General features: G+C 43.8%; 1 protein-coding gene across 2 annotated transcripts in view; it reads right to left on the reverse strand.

Annotated features, from left to right (window-relative positions):
- Nucleotides 1-2,522: 2,522 nt before the first annotated feature.
- LOC102236209 (transcription factor COE3-like) overlaps nt 2,523-14,142 on the reverse strand; it is a 29,264-nt gene continuing 17,644 nt past the window's right edge. For both annotated transcript variants that reach the window (XM_023341522.1, XM_023341523.1), the window contains exons 11-16: nt 8,785-8,873; nt 6,181-6,246; nt 5,829-5,991; nt 5,464-5,655; nt 5,053-5,223; nt 2,523-3,436 (exon numbers count right to left, since the gene is read on the reverse strand). In XM_023341522.1, the coding sequence (XP_023197290.1) occupies nt 3,405-3,436; nt 5,053-5,223; nt 5,464-5,655; nt 5,829-5,991; nt 6,181-6,246; nt 8,785-8,873 (713 nt within the window). In that variant the 3' untranslated portion in view covers nt 2,523-3,404. The remainder of the gene's footprint in view (nt 3,437-5,052; nt 5,224-5,463; nt 5,656-5,828; nt 5,992-6,180; nt 6,247-8,784; nt 8,874-14,142) is intronic.

The following is a 14,142-nucleotide window of genomic DNA, read 5'->3' on the forward strand; positions in this document are numbered from 1 at the left end:
GAATATCCCAAATTATTTCTGACACTCAGTCTGGTTTTATAAAAGGCGTCTGTACATAATAATATCCGCCTTATTTTGGACTTAATTGACTACAACCACTTAATTGAAAATGAAGGCTTTGTATTATTTTTAGACTTTTATAAAGCCTTTGATATGATAGAACATGAATTTATGTTCAAAGCTTTAGATTTATTTGGGTTTGGAAATAAATTTATTAATGTAATTAAAACATTTTACAAAGATACAAACAGTTCAGTGTGTTTTCCTCATGGAACCTCTCAAAGATTTAATAAAGGTAGAAAACCAGGTTGTTCCATTTCTCCTCTGCTGTTTATTGCTGCTGCAGAAATGTTTTCCATATCAATTAAAATGATCAATTTGGTAAATTATCAGTGGTAGGCAAAGAGTTTTCTATTAGTCAGCTGATGACACAACTATCTACTTAAATAAACTGAATGAAATTCCTGAAGTTCTTAATTTAATTGAAACTTTCTCAAAGGCTTCAGGACTTAAATTCAATTTAAACAAATGTGAAATTTAGCCTCTAACAGACTGTCCTATATCCACTGCTTTTAATATTCCTGTAAAATCCAATGTCAAATATCTGGGTGTGAATATAAATAAAAATAAATCTGAGTTAGAAAATCTGAATATTTGGGAGAAACTTCAAAAATGTAAAACTCATTTAAATAAATGGACACACAGAGATTTATCTATTCTGGGAAGAATATTTCTCACCAAAATAGAAAGCATTTCCAGACTTATCTATCCTGCATATACATTAGGAATAAACAATAATTCAGAAATCAAATCCATCAACAGGATGAATTTTGACTTTATATGGAAACAGAAAACTCACTACATCAGAAAAAGTAATTTAATCAAACAGTCTGAAGATGAAGAACTGCAAGATATTGAATTTGACAGCATGAACTTTAAAAATAAACTGGCTTCGGTCATTTCTAACAAATCAAAATGAATTATGGTTCCATATTCCAAGTAAAATATTTTCAAATCTGGGTGGAGTTAATTTTCTTCTTAGATGTGACTTTGACCTTAAAAAACTGCCTGTTAAACTTTCCTTCTTTCACCAGCAAGTTTTATTATATTGGAGATTAATCTATAAACATAACTATAGCCCACACAATACTCCCTAAGGAACTGTTGTTACATAAAAATTAATAATAAATCCATCTTTGCACATAATTGGCTGGAACAAGGAGTTTGGTCTGTGATGCATTTATTAAATAATGGAGGGATTCAGTGTTAAATATAACCTGCAAATTAATAAAAGTGAATTTCAAAAAATGATTAGTTATTCCCCCAAATATTTTATGCACAGCTAAATGTTTTTATGAGATCCCTGATCTACCTGGACTTCTGATTAATGGACCCAGTATCACAGACAATAAACTAAAAAATTCAAAAATTAGGGAATGCTTTACTAGGACTTTGTTTACTTTTGTATCAAATCCAAATTTTATATCTCATTTCTTTTCAAAGTTTCAAATAGTTAAAATTACAACAAATTACTTAAATCTTCCTCTTCCTCCAAAACCCAAGGAAGTCCATTTAAAATCTTTTCAGGTGTTTTTCCCTCTAAGGAATCCTTAGACTTCGATTTGCTGTTGATGATAAAACTTGTTTATTTTGTGATATGGAGTCGACTGAACATCTTTTCTATGAATGTTTATTGCAAAGCTTTCTGTTATAATGTTCATCACTGGCTTTTCCCTAAAACTCCAAACTTACCTGAATTTTCTAAGAAAGACATTATTTTTGGGACTCTGAGAAAAGAAAAGAAATTTGAAAGGCTACTAAATGTAATAATTATCAAGTTTTTCATTCACAAATGTGGTTTTCTTAAAGCCAAACCTTCTTTCCTCACTTCTCACAAGGAACTCTGCCTCCTCTTCTTATCTTTAACATTCCTGGACAAAGAACAAGATGAAGATCTGTATAAAACGATAAACAATTTGAAACTGATGGAAAACTCCTAATGTGTTTTTTGTTGTTTGTTTGTTTCTGTTTTTTATTGTTCTTTTTGTTATTGTTTTTTTTTTCATCCTCTCTGTAAGTATGGAAGCAACCTGGGTCGGCTTCTTCAAGTTTTTCAGGTTTGTGTACATATGATGCCGATACCATGTATTTTGTATATGATGATAATAAAAAAAAAAAAATGTGGGACACAGGACGACCTTTAACCTTGAACATAAACGCCATTTGAAGGACAGGAAGGAGGAACGAGGAGGAGGGACCGGGACTTCCTGTCTGTGAAGTAGGTGGACGGGTGGCGCCGGGCCTGCGCTGGTTCTTATCAGGATCGTAAAGATGGCCGACGGAGGTCATGTGATCAGAGTTGTGCGCATCCAGTTTTTCCTGTAACATTTTCACTTCTTCCCAAATAATAATGTGTGCAGACTGTAAACTGACCGGGACGGAACATCCGTCTGCCTTGTTCTCCAGGGATTAGACCGATCCCTTCAGGGAAGGAAAGAAAGAGTCTGTCAGAGCGACCTGCTGACTTTATTCACTGTGGAGAAATTACAACATGTTCACATTCAAAACAAACAGGCGCAGCTGGTTGGACAGCAGCAGCTCTATAAACACGTGATATAAAACCAGGGCTGTTGGTGTGGCAACAACACGACGACATGACAAACATCCATCAATACTAAAAACAATCTGATATAAATATCTAGATCTTGATATGATACAAAAACAGGTTGCCATGGTGATGGAGGGGCGTGTCATCAACCACAGCAGTCACAAAAGAGTACTCAGCAAAAATCACAGAACCCAGTGTGAAAGGGGCGGGGCTCCAGTGGCTATTTAGGATGCTATGCAGGGTTAGTTTTTACAGTGTAGCCATCAAAAAGCAGGCGCTTCTGCTTTTTCATAACTGCTTTAACACAACTCTGTGTTTAATAGAAATGAAAGGTTTTAAATAAGCTGATCAGAACCAGGATGGACCCAGTGAGTCCAGATGAGGTTTCTGAATATTAGCTCCGCCCACTTTCAGAATCACCTCCACCCAGGTGTATCCACAGGTCTCTGTGTCATCACACAGCTAACACCTGCTAATATCAGATAAAAACAGCAGACGTTACCTTTAATCTGTCATTAAAAAAAAAGACCAAGCCCACCCAGGTACAAGAAGTGATGTCACATCCCAGGTGCGACATCACAGGTGTACATTAACAGACTAGACATCAGAGCGGAACAGAAGGTTGAAGCACCTGCAGAAAAATGCGGCACTAAAAGTCTTTCTTATGGTCCGTGTCCAATCAGAACAGGATCAGGTCTTTGATTGGTCAGCAGCTGCCTGATGCTCCGCCTCCAGGGACCACTGGCCCCTCCCCCTCTGTGGTGATTGCTGCTCGAGGCTGAGGGTGAGGAAGGATCTACATCGGAGGAACGACGAGTCCTGACATGGCTGCAGAAACGCAAGAAGAAAAAAAAACGTCTCATGAGAAGAAACAACGTTGTAAAATAAAAACATTTTTTGTTCATTATCTGTTCGGATCCCGGGATGTTTTGGTAGTTTGGTTTGCTTTTAGTTTCATTATTATTTTGTGCTCTTCTTTTGGTTAGCTCTGTCTTGTTCCCATTTCCTTTAAGTCCGTCTTAGCATTTCTAGTTATGTTTATATTTATTCTTTGTTACTCTAGTTTCATTATGTTTCTTTAGTGTTAGATTTATTTCCTGTTCCCCTGTACCTCTACCTGCAGTCAGGTAGCTCATAGCCCAGGTCTTTTGTTCAGCATTCACTCTCTCCAGTATTTAAGCTTCTCGTTCTCAGTCACTCCTTGCCGGATCCTCTCGTCTACTCCTGTGATTGTTTCCCAGGATTTCTGGTTTGTGTTCCTCTTTGGCTTTTTGTGTTGTTTTTCTGTAAGTTTGTTTCATTTTTCATTTTTCATAATGTTGTCATTGTGTTAGCAGCGCCGTGTTCTTCCTGCTGCTCCACTGCATCCCTGCTGCTTTACGCAACTAATTATAGTGAGAATAATAATAACAATAGAATAGAATAAAAATCTCCTTTAATGTTCCACAGTGGAGAAATTCAGGAGTAACATGTTGGTTCACACAACATAAAAGTATGAAAAATATATAAAAAACAAAATTAAGTTAATATATCATAGAAAATAATAATTACTATAATAATGATTATTATTTTTAATAATGATAATTGCAGTGACAATAAATATTAGTAACAAATGTCTGCTTCTACTGCAGCTTGTATCACTGTTCAAGTTGGCTTTGTTCAGAAGTAACGCTGCAGATCTGCAAGTGCACACACACACACACACACACACACACACACACACACACACACCAAACCAGCTTGGTGTTCAGTGTGTGTGATGGCAGTATTTTTGACAGAGAGGTTTGTCCATCCTCAAATATTCATGTGGGGACCATTTTCCTGACATATACTACGTTGTGGGGACCCACTGCTCCTTGTGGGACCGAAGCCTGGGCCCCACAAGGGGAAAAACTCTGTTTTTGGATCAGGGGTCAGATTTAGGACTAAGGTGTGAATTGATTTTTTGTTGGTTAGGGTTAGGATAGGAGTAAGGTTAAGGCTGTAGAAATGAATGGAAGTCAGTGGAAAGTCCCTACAAAGGTAGCCACATAAACGTGTGTGTGTGTGTGTGTGTGTGTGTGTGTGTGTGTGTGTGTGTTCAGACAGTGTATCTGTGACTGACTGAATAAAACATGGCAGCCCGTCTCTCTCATGCAGCTCTAACAGGACTCTGTTTACAGAGGAAACCGCAGATGTTTGATTGGCCCAGAACCAGAAAACTACAAACATGGTGCCGAAGCCGTCCTGATGGACAGCGCGCCTGCGCTGAAAACCAACGACCTGATTGGTTCTGAGGAATTAACTGGTTCAGATGGGCTTACTGGTTTCAAATAAACCAGTTCAGGACTAAACTGGTGAAAATGGTCTGGCACGGTGTTTGACTCAAAGCAAAAACATCAGATACAGTTTTACCGAGGCTGGAGACGTGGGCCAGCGTGGGAGCAAAGAGGGCGGGGCTTCACCTTGCAGTCCGTTGGCGTTCCCGCCGGAGCAGTTGGGCGGAGGAGGAGGCGAAGCCGAAGGCCGGACCACCGGAGCGAAGGCGCTCTTCTGTTTGACGGCAGCCGAGAAGGAGAAAACTCCGTGAGACGAGTTACAGTTGGACACGGCCATGCTGGGACTGGACGGGACAACTGGAAGACAACAAACACCAGTTTAACCAGTTCACACAGAGACTCCTGAACTGAGGCTTACTGGAGGCAGACACGTTCAGCTGGGAGACGAGCAACCGTAAAGAGGAGAAACCCCGAGCCGTCTGGCCTTCGACCCCTTCTGTCATCAGAATCTCTGGAAAAATGTTTTACCGGTAGTAGTATTTTACCGGTAGTATTACTACTACAGTACTACGGTAGTATTAGTCCCTGGGTACTTACTGCCGTAGGGCGAGTTGGCCGACGATCCGTTCAGGAAACCCGGAGACGTCGCCACTCCGAGGTTTGGCATGCTGGCATTTCCGTAGCCGTTCATGCTGCTGCTGACGGTGTTGCCATAGTTACTCTGCTGGGGGGTGGAGCTTGGGACGTATCCCCGCGGCGACACGCTGCTGGTGTTCCGATTGTAGCCCACTGGAAGAAGAAAATGTTGTAGACTAAACAAGAGAATTTGATGAGGAAACCAAAATCCGGCATAGCCAGCTGGAGAACCACCAGGACTCCAAGGTTCTAGGTTCCTGTCCTCTGGATCAGAACCGGTTCTCACGTGGATGGCGCCCCCTGCGGTGAGCGCCGGACAGTCGTACCTTGACCCGTCTCGGAGACGTTGACGGCCAGCTGGCCGCCAAAGGAGTTGACTCCCATCATGCCGTGGGAGGTGGAGTTCCCTAGCGACGGGATCTGGTTGTGGTTCCTGGGAACGCTGTAGAGCGCCTCGGCGATGTCCGCCGCTCGCTTCAGGATGATCTCCTGCAGAGACAGAACAGACAGAACATCAGCCGAAACGGGAACCCGACAGGCGCCGACCCGTTTTCTCTCGGGTCCTCTGAACGGAAACCTCTGCCAGCCGTCAGAGGGCGGGACTTCCTCCGCTGTCCGGAGCAGGCTGTGCCTCCGGCTCTGACCCGCCCTGGTTCCTCCTGTTTCGGTGCGGCTCACCTGGTTGTTGTGCGGCATGCCATAGAGCGCCTCCACCAGGTCAGCGGCTCGCTTCAGCAGCACTTCCTGTAGTGGATGACATTAGGGTCAAAGGTCAGCTTCAGCTGCTCAGAGAGAAGCAGAACCTGATGAAGATCAGAGTCTTCATCGCTTCACCAGCAGCTTCCAGGTCACATGACTCCTGCAGATGCTTAACGAGCTTAACGAGTGACTCGACCTGAAGGTTTATTATCATGTTTACACTGATCACTGAACCCCAGGGGTTATCCCACACACAAACTGCAACACACACACACCCCAACACCCCCCCACACATACACACCCCACACACACACACACACACACACACAACACACACACTGCACACACACACCGTCAGGCTCAGAGTGGCTCTGAAGCTGATCCACTTCACTTTAACGAGCTGCTGGAGAGCAAACACACGTCTGACCCGCTCTGTTACTCTGCGTGTGTGTTCTACGTGTGTGTGTGTGTGTAGCAGTGTGTGTGTAATCAGGCAGCAAGAGAACAATGCTTCATTTAGGCTTTATCTTAATTAAACACTCTCCCAGTTAATCTGCTGCTTTTCATTACAAACTCCTTCAGGAGGTTTTTCAATTAACCCCCCCTCCCTCCTTCCATCCCTCCATCCGTCCGTCCGTCCATCCATCCCTCCTTCCATCCCTCCCTCCATCCGTCCATCCATCATCTTTCTCTCTTCTGCATTAATTCTTCTTTTCTCTCATACTCTGCTCTCTGTATTTGTCCGTCCTCTCTCTCTGTCCCCAAATGTTTCTCCTAGTTTTCTACCATCCTCATCTATCTGTTATTCCACTGATTGTTGGGACAACAAAGAAATATTGCAGAGCTGATTTAAAGCCAGTTTAACTCAGTCTGATGAACACGTGTCAGCCACAGTGTGTCAGTGTGTGTGCGTGTGTGTGTGTGTGTGTGTGTGTGTGTGCATGTGTGTTGGGGGGGTTAGGTATCAAACTGGGAGGAAACTGGTTTCCTGTGAAGAAGCTCTCAGATTCAGATTGTCTCTGATCTGCCTGATTATGCAGAGAAACATTTGAGTGTCGCAGCAAGAGCAGATTAATGTGCACACACACACACACAGTGAGACACACACACACACACACACACACACAGTGAGAGTGGCAGTGTTTATGAAGTCAAAAGAAAGCCGTATTATTACAAGTGTTTCGTTGTTTCGCTGCCAGATGACGAGATTCTCACAGAGAGATGAAGGTTGGGATGACATCACTGGGGAGGAAACCAATTATTAGACACACACACACCCCACACACACATACACACACACACTGATGCTTCAGGTTCAGCAGCAGGATATAAACTCTAATCAACTCAACAGGTGAAATAATAACAGGAAGATAAAAGTCTAAATTAATCCAACAATAATCTGAGAAAATGAAGGGCCTCTCCTTCCCCTGCTGCACTGGTTCTGACCCAAAAATATCTGACACCTTGTCCAGAACCAGCAGATTCAATGGCATCAGCAGAAAAGGCCAGATTCCAGTTCTGATCCAACCAGATTCCTGAAGGATCAGGAACATTTTATGAAAAGAGAAAGCAGAGGAAACTGGTTTATAGAACATTTCCAGTACTTCTAGTATAGAAACTGGTTTAGTTGTTCTCCATCCAGATGTTTTGGTTTTCCATTAATCGGATTAGTTATTGAATTGATGATGTCATTATTTATCAGTTCCTATGATGTTTTCTGTCTGAACGAGTCTGTGACCTGCAGTCGAGGTCAGACGCGCTAACAGCCGGTTAGCTGCATATTTACTGCATGGAGATCAGCAGAAACACACACATGTTGGTTTTTATAGAAATCTGATAAGATGGCGGCTGATAATCGTGTGTGTGCCAATCTCTTTTCTTGCCACATGGCTGCACTTCCTGATTACCTGATTTCACTGTTTCAACCGTCTTGTTTACCAATGGGCTTAACGCACACGCGCGCACACACACGCGCGCACACACACGGTGCTCGTCTGGACAGTAACAGCCAGTGATCTTTTTGATGGCTCTGTTTGTTTCATTTACTGGATCCTCCACACAGCGCCTCCTTTCCATTAGAGCAGGAACTGCAGCTAAAGGGCCCAAAGCTAACAGTACTAGCGGCCGACCTTGACCTGCTGTTCAGGGTTAATGAACATGTGAGCGCGGCACCACACTGATGTTAACTCAGGAATGACAACCACATCTTCAATAAGCTGGAAGCAGAACCAGTCTGAAGAACCTGGACCGGACCAGAACCACTGAGTTAAACCAGCAATCCAGTTTGAGCTCCTCAGCAGGAAACATCGTCACAATGCATCTCTGTGTGTGTGTGTGTGTGTGTGTGTGTGTGTGTGTGTGTGTGTGTGTGTGTGTGTGTGTGTGTGTGTGTGTGTGTGTGTGTGTGTGTGTGTGTGTGTGTGACACGTTAAACAGCAGAGTCAGTAGATGATTATCAGCCTGAGCAGCCAACCAGAACGCTCACTGATGGAGACACAGAACCACTAATCGCTTCCTCTGCCAGAGGTTCTGAAGGTTCTTCAGATTCTGGGTGATTCTGTGCGGTACCCTGCGGTTCTGTACCTTGGGTAGCCTCTCAGGGTCTCCAGGGTGACGGGGGATGACCTTCTGTAACCTCTGGAAGCCATAGTCGATGGTTGGCTCATTGAGCGCTGAGGGAGAGGAAGAAAAGGAAGGTTACTACGGTTCTGCAAGTACAGTTGTCAGGAGCGGTCTAGTTGAAGTTCAGAACTGGAACACCTGTGATAACTGACACCGTGTGTGTCTGTTCTGGTGTGGGTTGATTCTGCAGTCTTCCTGACCTCTGACCTCTGACCCTACATCCCTGTTTACATTCTCTCTCAGGCTGGATGGATCAGAACCTCTGCAGTAAGTGAGGAACCAGAGGTTCTGATGGTTCTGTTCGGGTCACAATGAATCATAGTCATTTGTAGGGGGGAATTTTTCTACCATATTTCGAAAGCACACATTTTCTTTCTCAAAAACAGGACTTCATGTCTTTCTTCTCAAAACTTGTAATGCTTGAACTCCAAACTTCTGCTCTCTTTCAAATATTCACTACTTTCTCAAACCTTTTTCCTCATGCTCAAAACTTGTCTCTCTGCTCGCACTTCAAAAAGAAAAGTACCATCGCCTGGCAACCTCTAAGCCAATAGAATGAAAGTGTTACATGGGGTGTGTTTGTTTCCTTCTAGTGGGTGAGCCTGTGTGGCTACTACCCATTGTAGCAACATGTAGCCATTATCTATCTATCTACCTACCTACCTACCTACCTACAACGAAAGGAAGGAAGGAAGGATAGATGGATGGATGGATGGATGGATGGATGGATGGATGGATGGATGGATGGATGGATGGATGGATGGAAAAAGGAGCAGAACGCTGAGGTCATCATTTCTTCCTACATTCAGTGGGTAGCGCAGGTTGCTACAATGGGTAGTAGCCACACTCACCCACTAGAAGTAAACAAACGCACCCAGCATAACACTTACGTTCTATTGGCTGAGAGATTGCCAGGCAACGGTACTTTTCTATTCAAGAAGTCCCGCTTTCACACTGAAAACGTGTGCTCTAAAATGATAGCAGAAACATTCCACCATACATCTGGAATCGGAAGCAAACACTCAAACAGAAACAATCCTGATCTGGAACAGAACTTCTGCTGTCGGACCAAAACAGAACCACCAATAGGTCAAAATTCTAGAGGAACTTTGCTATCATCTCTGACACTCAATCTCGATTTTTATTTCCTGCCACTGAATATTACAGCTAAAGCTGGTTGGAGGCGATAAATCAGAGCATCAGTGAACGCAGCAGAGCACAGCTGGAGGGGTGTGTGTGTGGGCGTGTGTGTGTGGGTGTGTGCATGCGTGTGTGTGTGAATCATAATCCCGTCTTGGTTCAGCTGCATTTAACAAGCTTTAGACTGACTGTCCTATACATCATCACAGCCTGTTACCGAGTGTGTGTTTAGTGTGTCTGTGTGTGTCATTGTGTGTGTGTTCAGTCCTTGAAGGCCCACAGGGCGGAACCAGCAGCAGTTCAGAGTGTGTTGTCTCTCCTGATGTGTGTGTTATCGGTGACCTTGTTGATGTTGTTCACTTTGTTATCGGCTGTTTCTCTCCAACCTGCTGCTTCCTGCTCAGCTGCTCTGAGGAGCCATTATTAAGGGTTGTCTGTTTCTCTCAGGTCTGACTTAGTGGAAATAGACCGCCCTGCGTTGGACTCTGCATGTGTTCATAGTTTATTGGTTTCTGGCAGGCCTAACCATATTGTGAGGGTTTTCTGGGAACTCTCAATCAGGAGAGTGTCGAACACGTTCCGGAGGAGTTGGGAACATCGAGTCCAAGTGGGCCATGCTCCATCGTTGAGGCGGTTTAGTGGTGCTGTGGCCGGTCAGTGCCTGTCGCGACAGAAACCCTTGAACCCATTGGCGGATATCGGTGGTGAGGGATGCTATTGGCTGAAGAAGGGATAGCTGATGGGTTCCTACAGTCCAAGCGGCAGTGTGTTCCAACAACAGAGGATCACACTCCTCAGCCTTTGTGGTAAGGTCTATTCAGGGGTTCTGAAGAGGAGAGTCCACTGGATAGTTGGACCTTGGATACAGGAAGAGCAGTGTGGTTCTAGAACACTAGGTCAGCTATAGACCCTCAGGAGTGTCCTTGAGGATTCTGAAAGTTTGCCCAACCACTCTAGATGTGCTTTGTGGTTTTGGAGAAGGCATTGGACCGTGTCCCTGTGGGGGGTACTCTGATGGTCTGGGGTACCAAGCCCTTCCCTGTGTGACCGGTGCCAGAGTCTGGTCTGCATTGCTGGCAGAAAGTCGGGCTCATTGAACTCTGCCAAATTCTGCCCTTTGTCAGTCACTGTTCATAACATTTCTAGGCACAGTCAACGTGTTGAGGGGATCCGTTTGCAGAAGATGGAGTTCTATTGGCTTCAGTAGGCCATGAGCTACAGCTTTTACTACAGCGGTTTGCATCCGACTGTGAAGTAGCAGGAATGAAGATCAGTGTTTCAAAATCCAAGGGTGTTAAGCCAGAAAAGGGTAGTGGAAAAGTGGAGGAGTTTAAGCATCTTGGGATCTTGTTCATAAGGAAGACATGGAGCAAGAAATGGATCAGCAAGTTGGCGTAGCATCTGCAGTGAAGTGGACGCCGTATCGGTCTGTCATTGTGAAGAGAGAACTGAGTCAAAAGGCAAACTCTCAATTTACTGTTCAATCAACATTTCTACCCACATCTATGGTCATGAGACTGGAATGAGTTTCCTCTGCAGGGTGTCTGGGCTCTCCCTTAGAGATACAGGCTCGGTCATTCAGGAGGGACTGAGGTTAGAGCCGCTACTTCTCCACATGGAGAGGAGCCACTTCAGGATGTTCTGAGATATTCAGGTCCCTAAGGAAGACCCATCACTGGAGGGACGATATTCCTCTGCTGGGAACGCCTTAGTATTTTCCTGGAGAACCTGGATCAGAAGGCTGGGGAGAGCCTATAAGTAGCCAATAATTTATGAGCTAAAAGGGGTTTCTCTGGATCATACGTTTGTTCTGGAATAGAGAGGTATAAAACTAAATGTTGGTTCCAGTTGTTCTGGGTCGAGTTCTAGATTTGTAAAGTATAAAGCTAAATGTTGGTTCTCCACTGCAAGACTGAGCAGAGTTGGGCTGTTGAGGTTCACCTGCCTGCTTCACATGGAGGACTGGGTCCAGTCCACTAAACTGGGCCAGCACCAGTGGAGTTGTCCCAGTCTAGTGGAGTGGTCCCAGTTCAGTTGAATGGTGGTATTGCAGGTTAATTTTCTCATTGGGTACAGCGGCCCAGTTTGGGTCATGTCTACGTCTCTCACCCCTGCAATTAGGTATAGACCCAACTCATTCAGACACGCCCCCTGGTGGTGTAGCAGTTTGGCTAGCAATGAATGATGGCGTTTGCTAGAAATGTCATGGGTCTCCTGTCTGCTGCATGAAAGTCTCCAACAACACAGAAACATGTTGCTGAATTTATCAGTAGTTGTTTTTTAGACAAAAAAGTCCCTAGAGGATCCAGAAAGCTGATATAGCGACAAAATCACTAAGTTGGCAACAATGCTTCTCTCGTCATTACACCATCTCCACACTTGACCACGCCCCTCTGTGTATATTGGCTCCGCCCTCTTTAGTGGAATGCCCAGGGGGCGGGGCTAAGCAGACTCCCAGGTTTTTATCTGTGGGCCGTGGTATAGTAAAGTTTACAGAAATCAAAGATGCCGTCAGAATTCAGGTGATCATATAGAATACAGATTCTCACCACTTGGTGGCAGTAATGTGCCAGTCAGTTGTTTAACAAGCTCTAATGAACATACGAACTAGCCAGGCAGCCACTAGGCTAAAACGGACAATACTGGAGAAGTATTTAATGTGAAAATACTTCCATCTCCAGTGCTGATGGTGAAACTCCTCTTCCCATTAACAACCTGTGAATCCTGTGAATCAGGATTCTCCATTATGGATTCAACAAAAACAAAAACCTGAAACACTCAGAGCTGCTGGAGGCTCTGCCAGGGAGCCTTCACCCCTTCACACCTAAACTGGATCTGATGCGTCCAAGAGGAACAAGTGTCTCATTAGTACTACTCTTCCTTTTTTTTCTATCTAAAGTGGCCCTAATACGCCGTGGTATGATGGTCACAGGCCGAACATGAGCCTTTAATTTTACTCCTGTTGATCAGTTTCATGAATTTCTGGCCTGTTCAGATGTTGTCTTATTTGCAGGTTTGCATAAAAATGATCAATAAATCACATTGGGCCTCATGCATAAAAGAGTGCGCAGTTTTCACACTAAAACATGGCATATGGAAAAATTTAGTAAAGTGCGGCGCACAAAAAAATTTGGATGAATGAAGCCGTTCTGCGCTCCTTTCCTTTATAAATCCTGATTTGGGGGAAGCAGAACAGCTGCTGGTCCCCCTGTCGCCTCCATAAATACATATTAATGTAAATTAGAGAGAGGCGGGGTCACCCTGGACAGGTCGCCAGTCTGTCACAGCGCTAATAATAATTATATATTTTATTTAAAAGGTGCTTTCAGGGCACATAAGGTCACTTCACAAAAATAAAAATGTTAAAAAAATAAAAAATTAAAATAATAATAAAAAAGAAAATAAAGAAATCGTGCAAATGCCTGTTTGAACACTAGAGCGTTAAGCCAGGATTTAAACGTTTCTTCTGAATCCAGGAATCATGAGCAGAAGTTACATTTACAGAGTCCAGATGATTTCTGTCCATAAGGCGCATTCACAAAGCGGGCGGCTCCACTGGAGGACGGCTGCAGCTGGACCGGTACCGGTACCGGTACCTGCTTTAAGTTCTGCTCAGAGCTCCAGGATGATCAGTCTGGATGAATCTAAACGCTCAGAAACCATCAGATCAATCTGATCTCTGATCAATGGCTCCATGTTCTCCATCAGAGCCAAAGCTCCTCAGGTAGCGGCTCACCTTGATGCAGCTACTGATATACCTGGGATTGTCTCCACACCTGATCACCTTCAATAATCAAACTGTTTGATCAGCCCTGGTTTCTCTCTAGTGAGAATAAATAGATGCATTCAGACGATGAATTTCATCTTTATGAGACACAAACTGAGCAACATGATTATTTACATTGAGGTTTTCACATCCTCTATTTCTATTTTCTTTATTTTGTGTTAGCTTATTGTCTGAGGATAAATGCGGTTCAGTTCCATCGTTTAAACAATAAAATATTAAAATCATAAATTATCGGGTTTGAAACTTCTTGGTCTAAATAACTGAATGTCGTCGGGTCTCAGTGGATTTTGGTTTGCAGTTTATTATTGTCCACAGAAAAAGTTTGAGTGGCTGCTGCACATTTTCACGCCAGCGAAAACGTATCCGTATATTTATGCCAACTTTGAACCAAA

This window comes from Xiphophorus maculatus, chromosome 10 (genome assembly GCF_002775205.1).
Source record: "Xiphophorus maculatus strain JP 163 A chromosome 10, X_maculatus-5.0-male, whole genome shotgun sequence".
Classification (NCBI taxonomy): domain Eukaryota; kingdom Metazoa; phylum Chordata; class Actinopteri; order Cyprinodontiformes; family Poeciliidae; genus Xiphophorus; species Xiphophorus maculatus.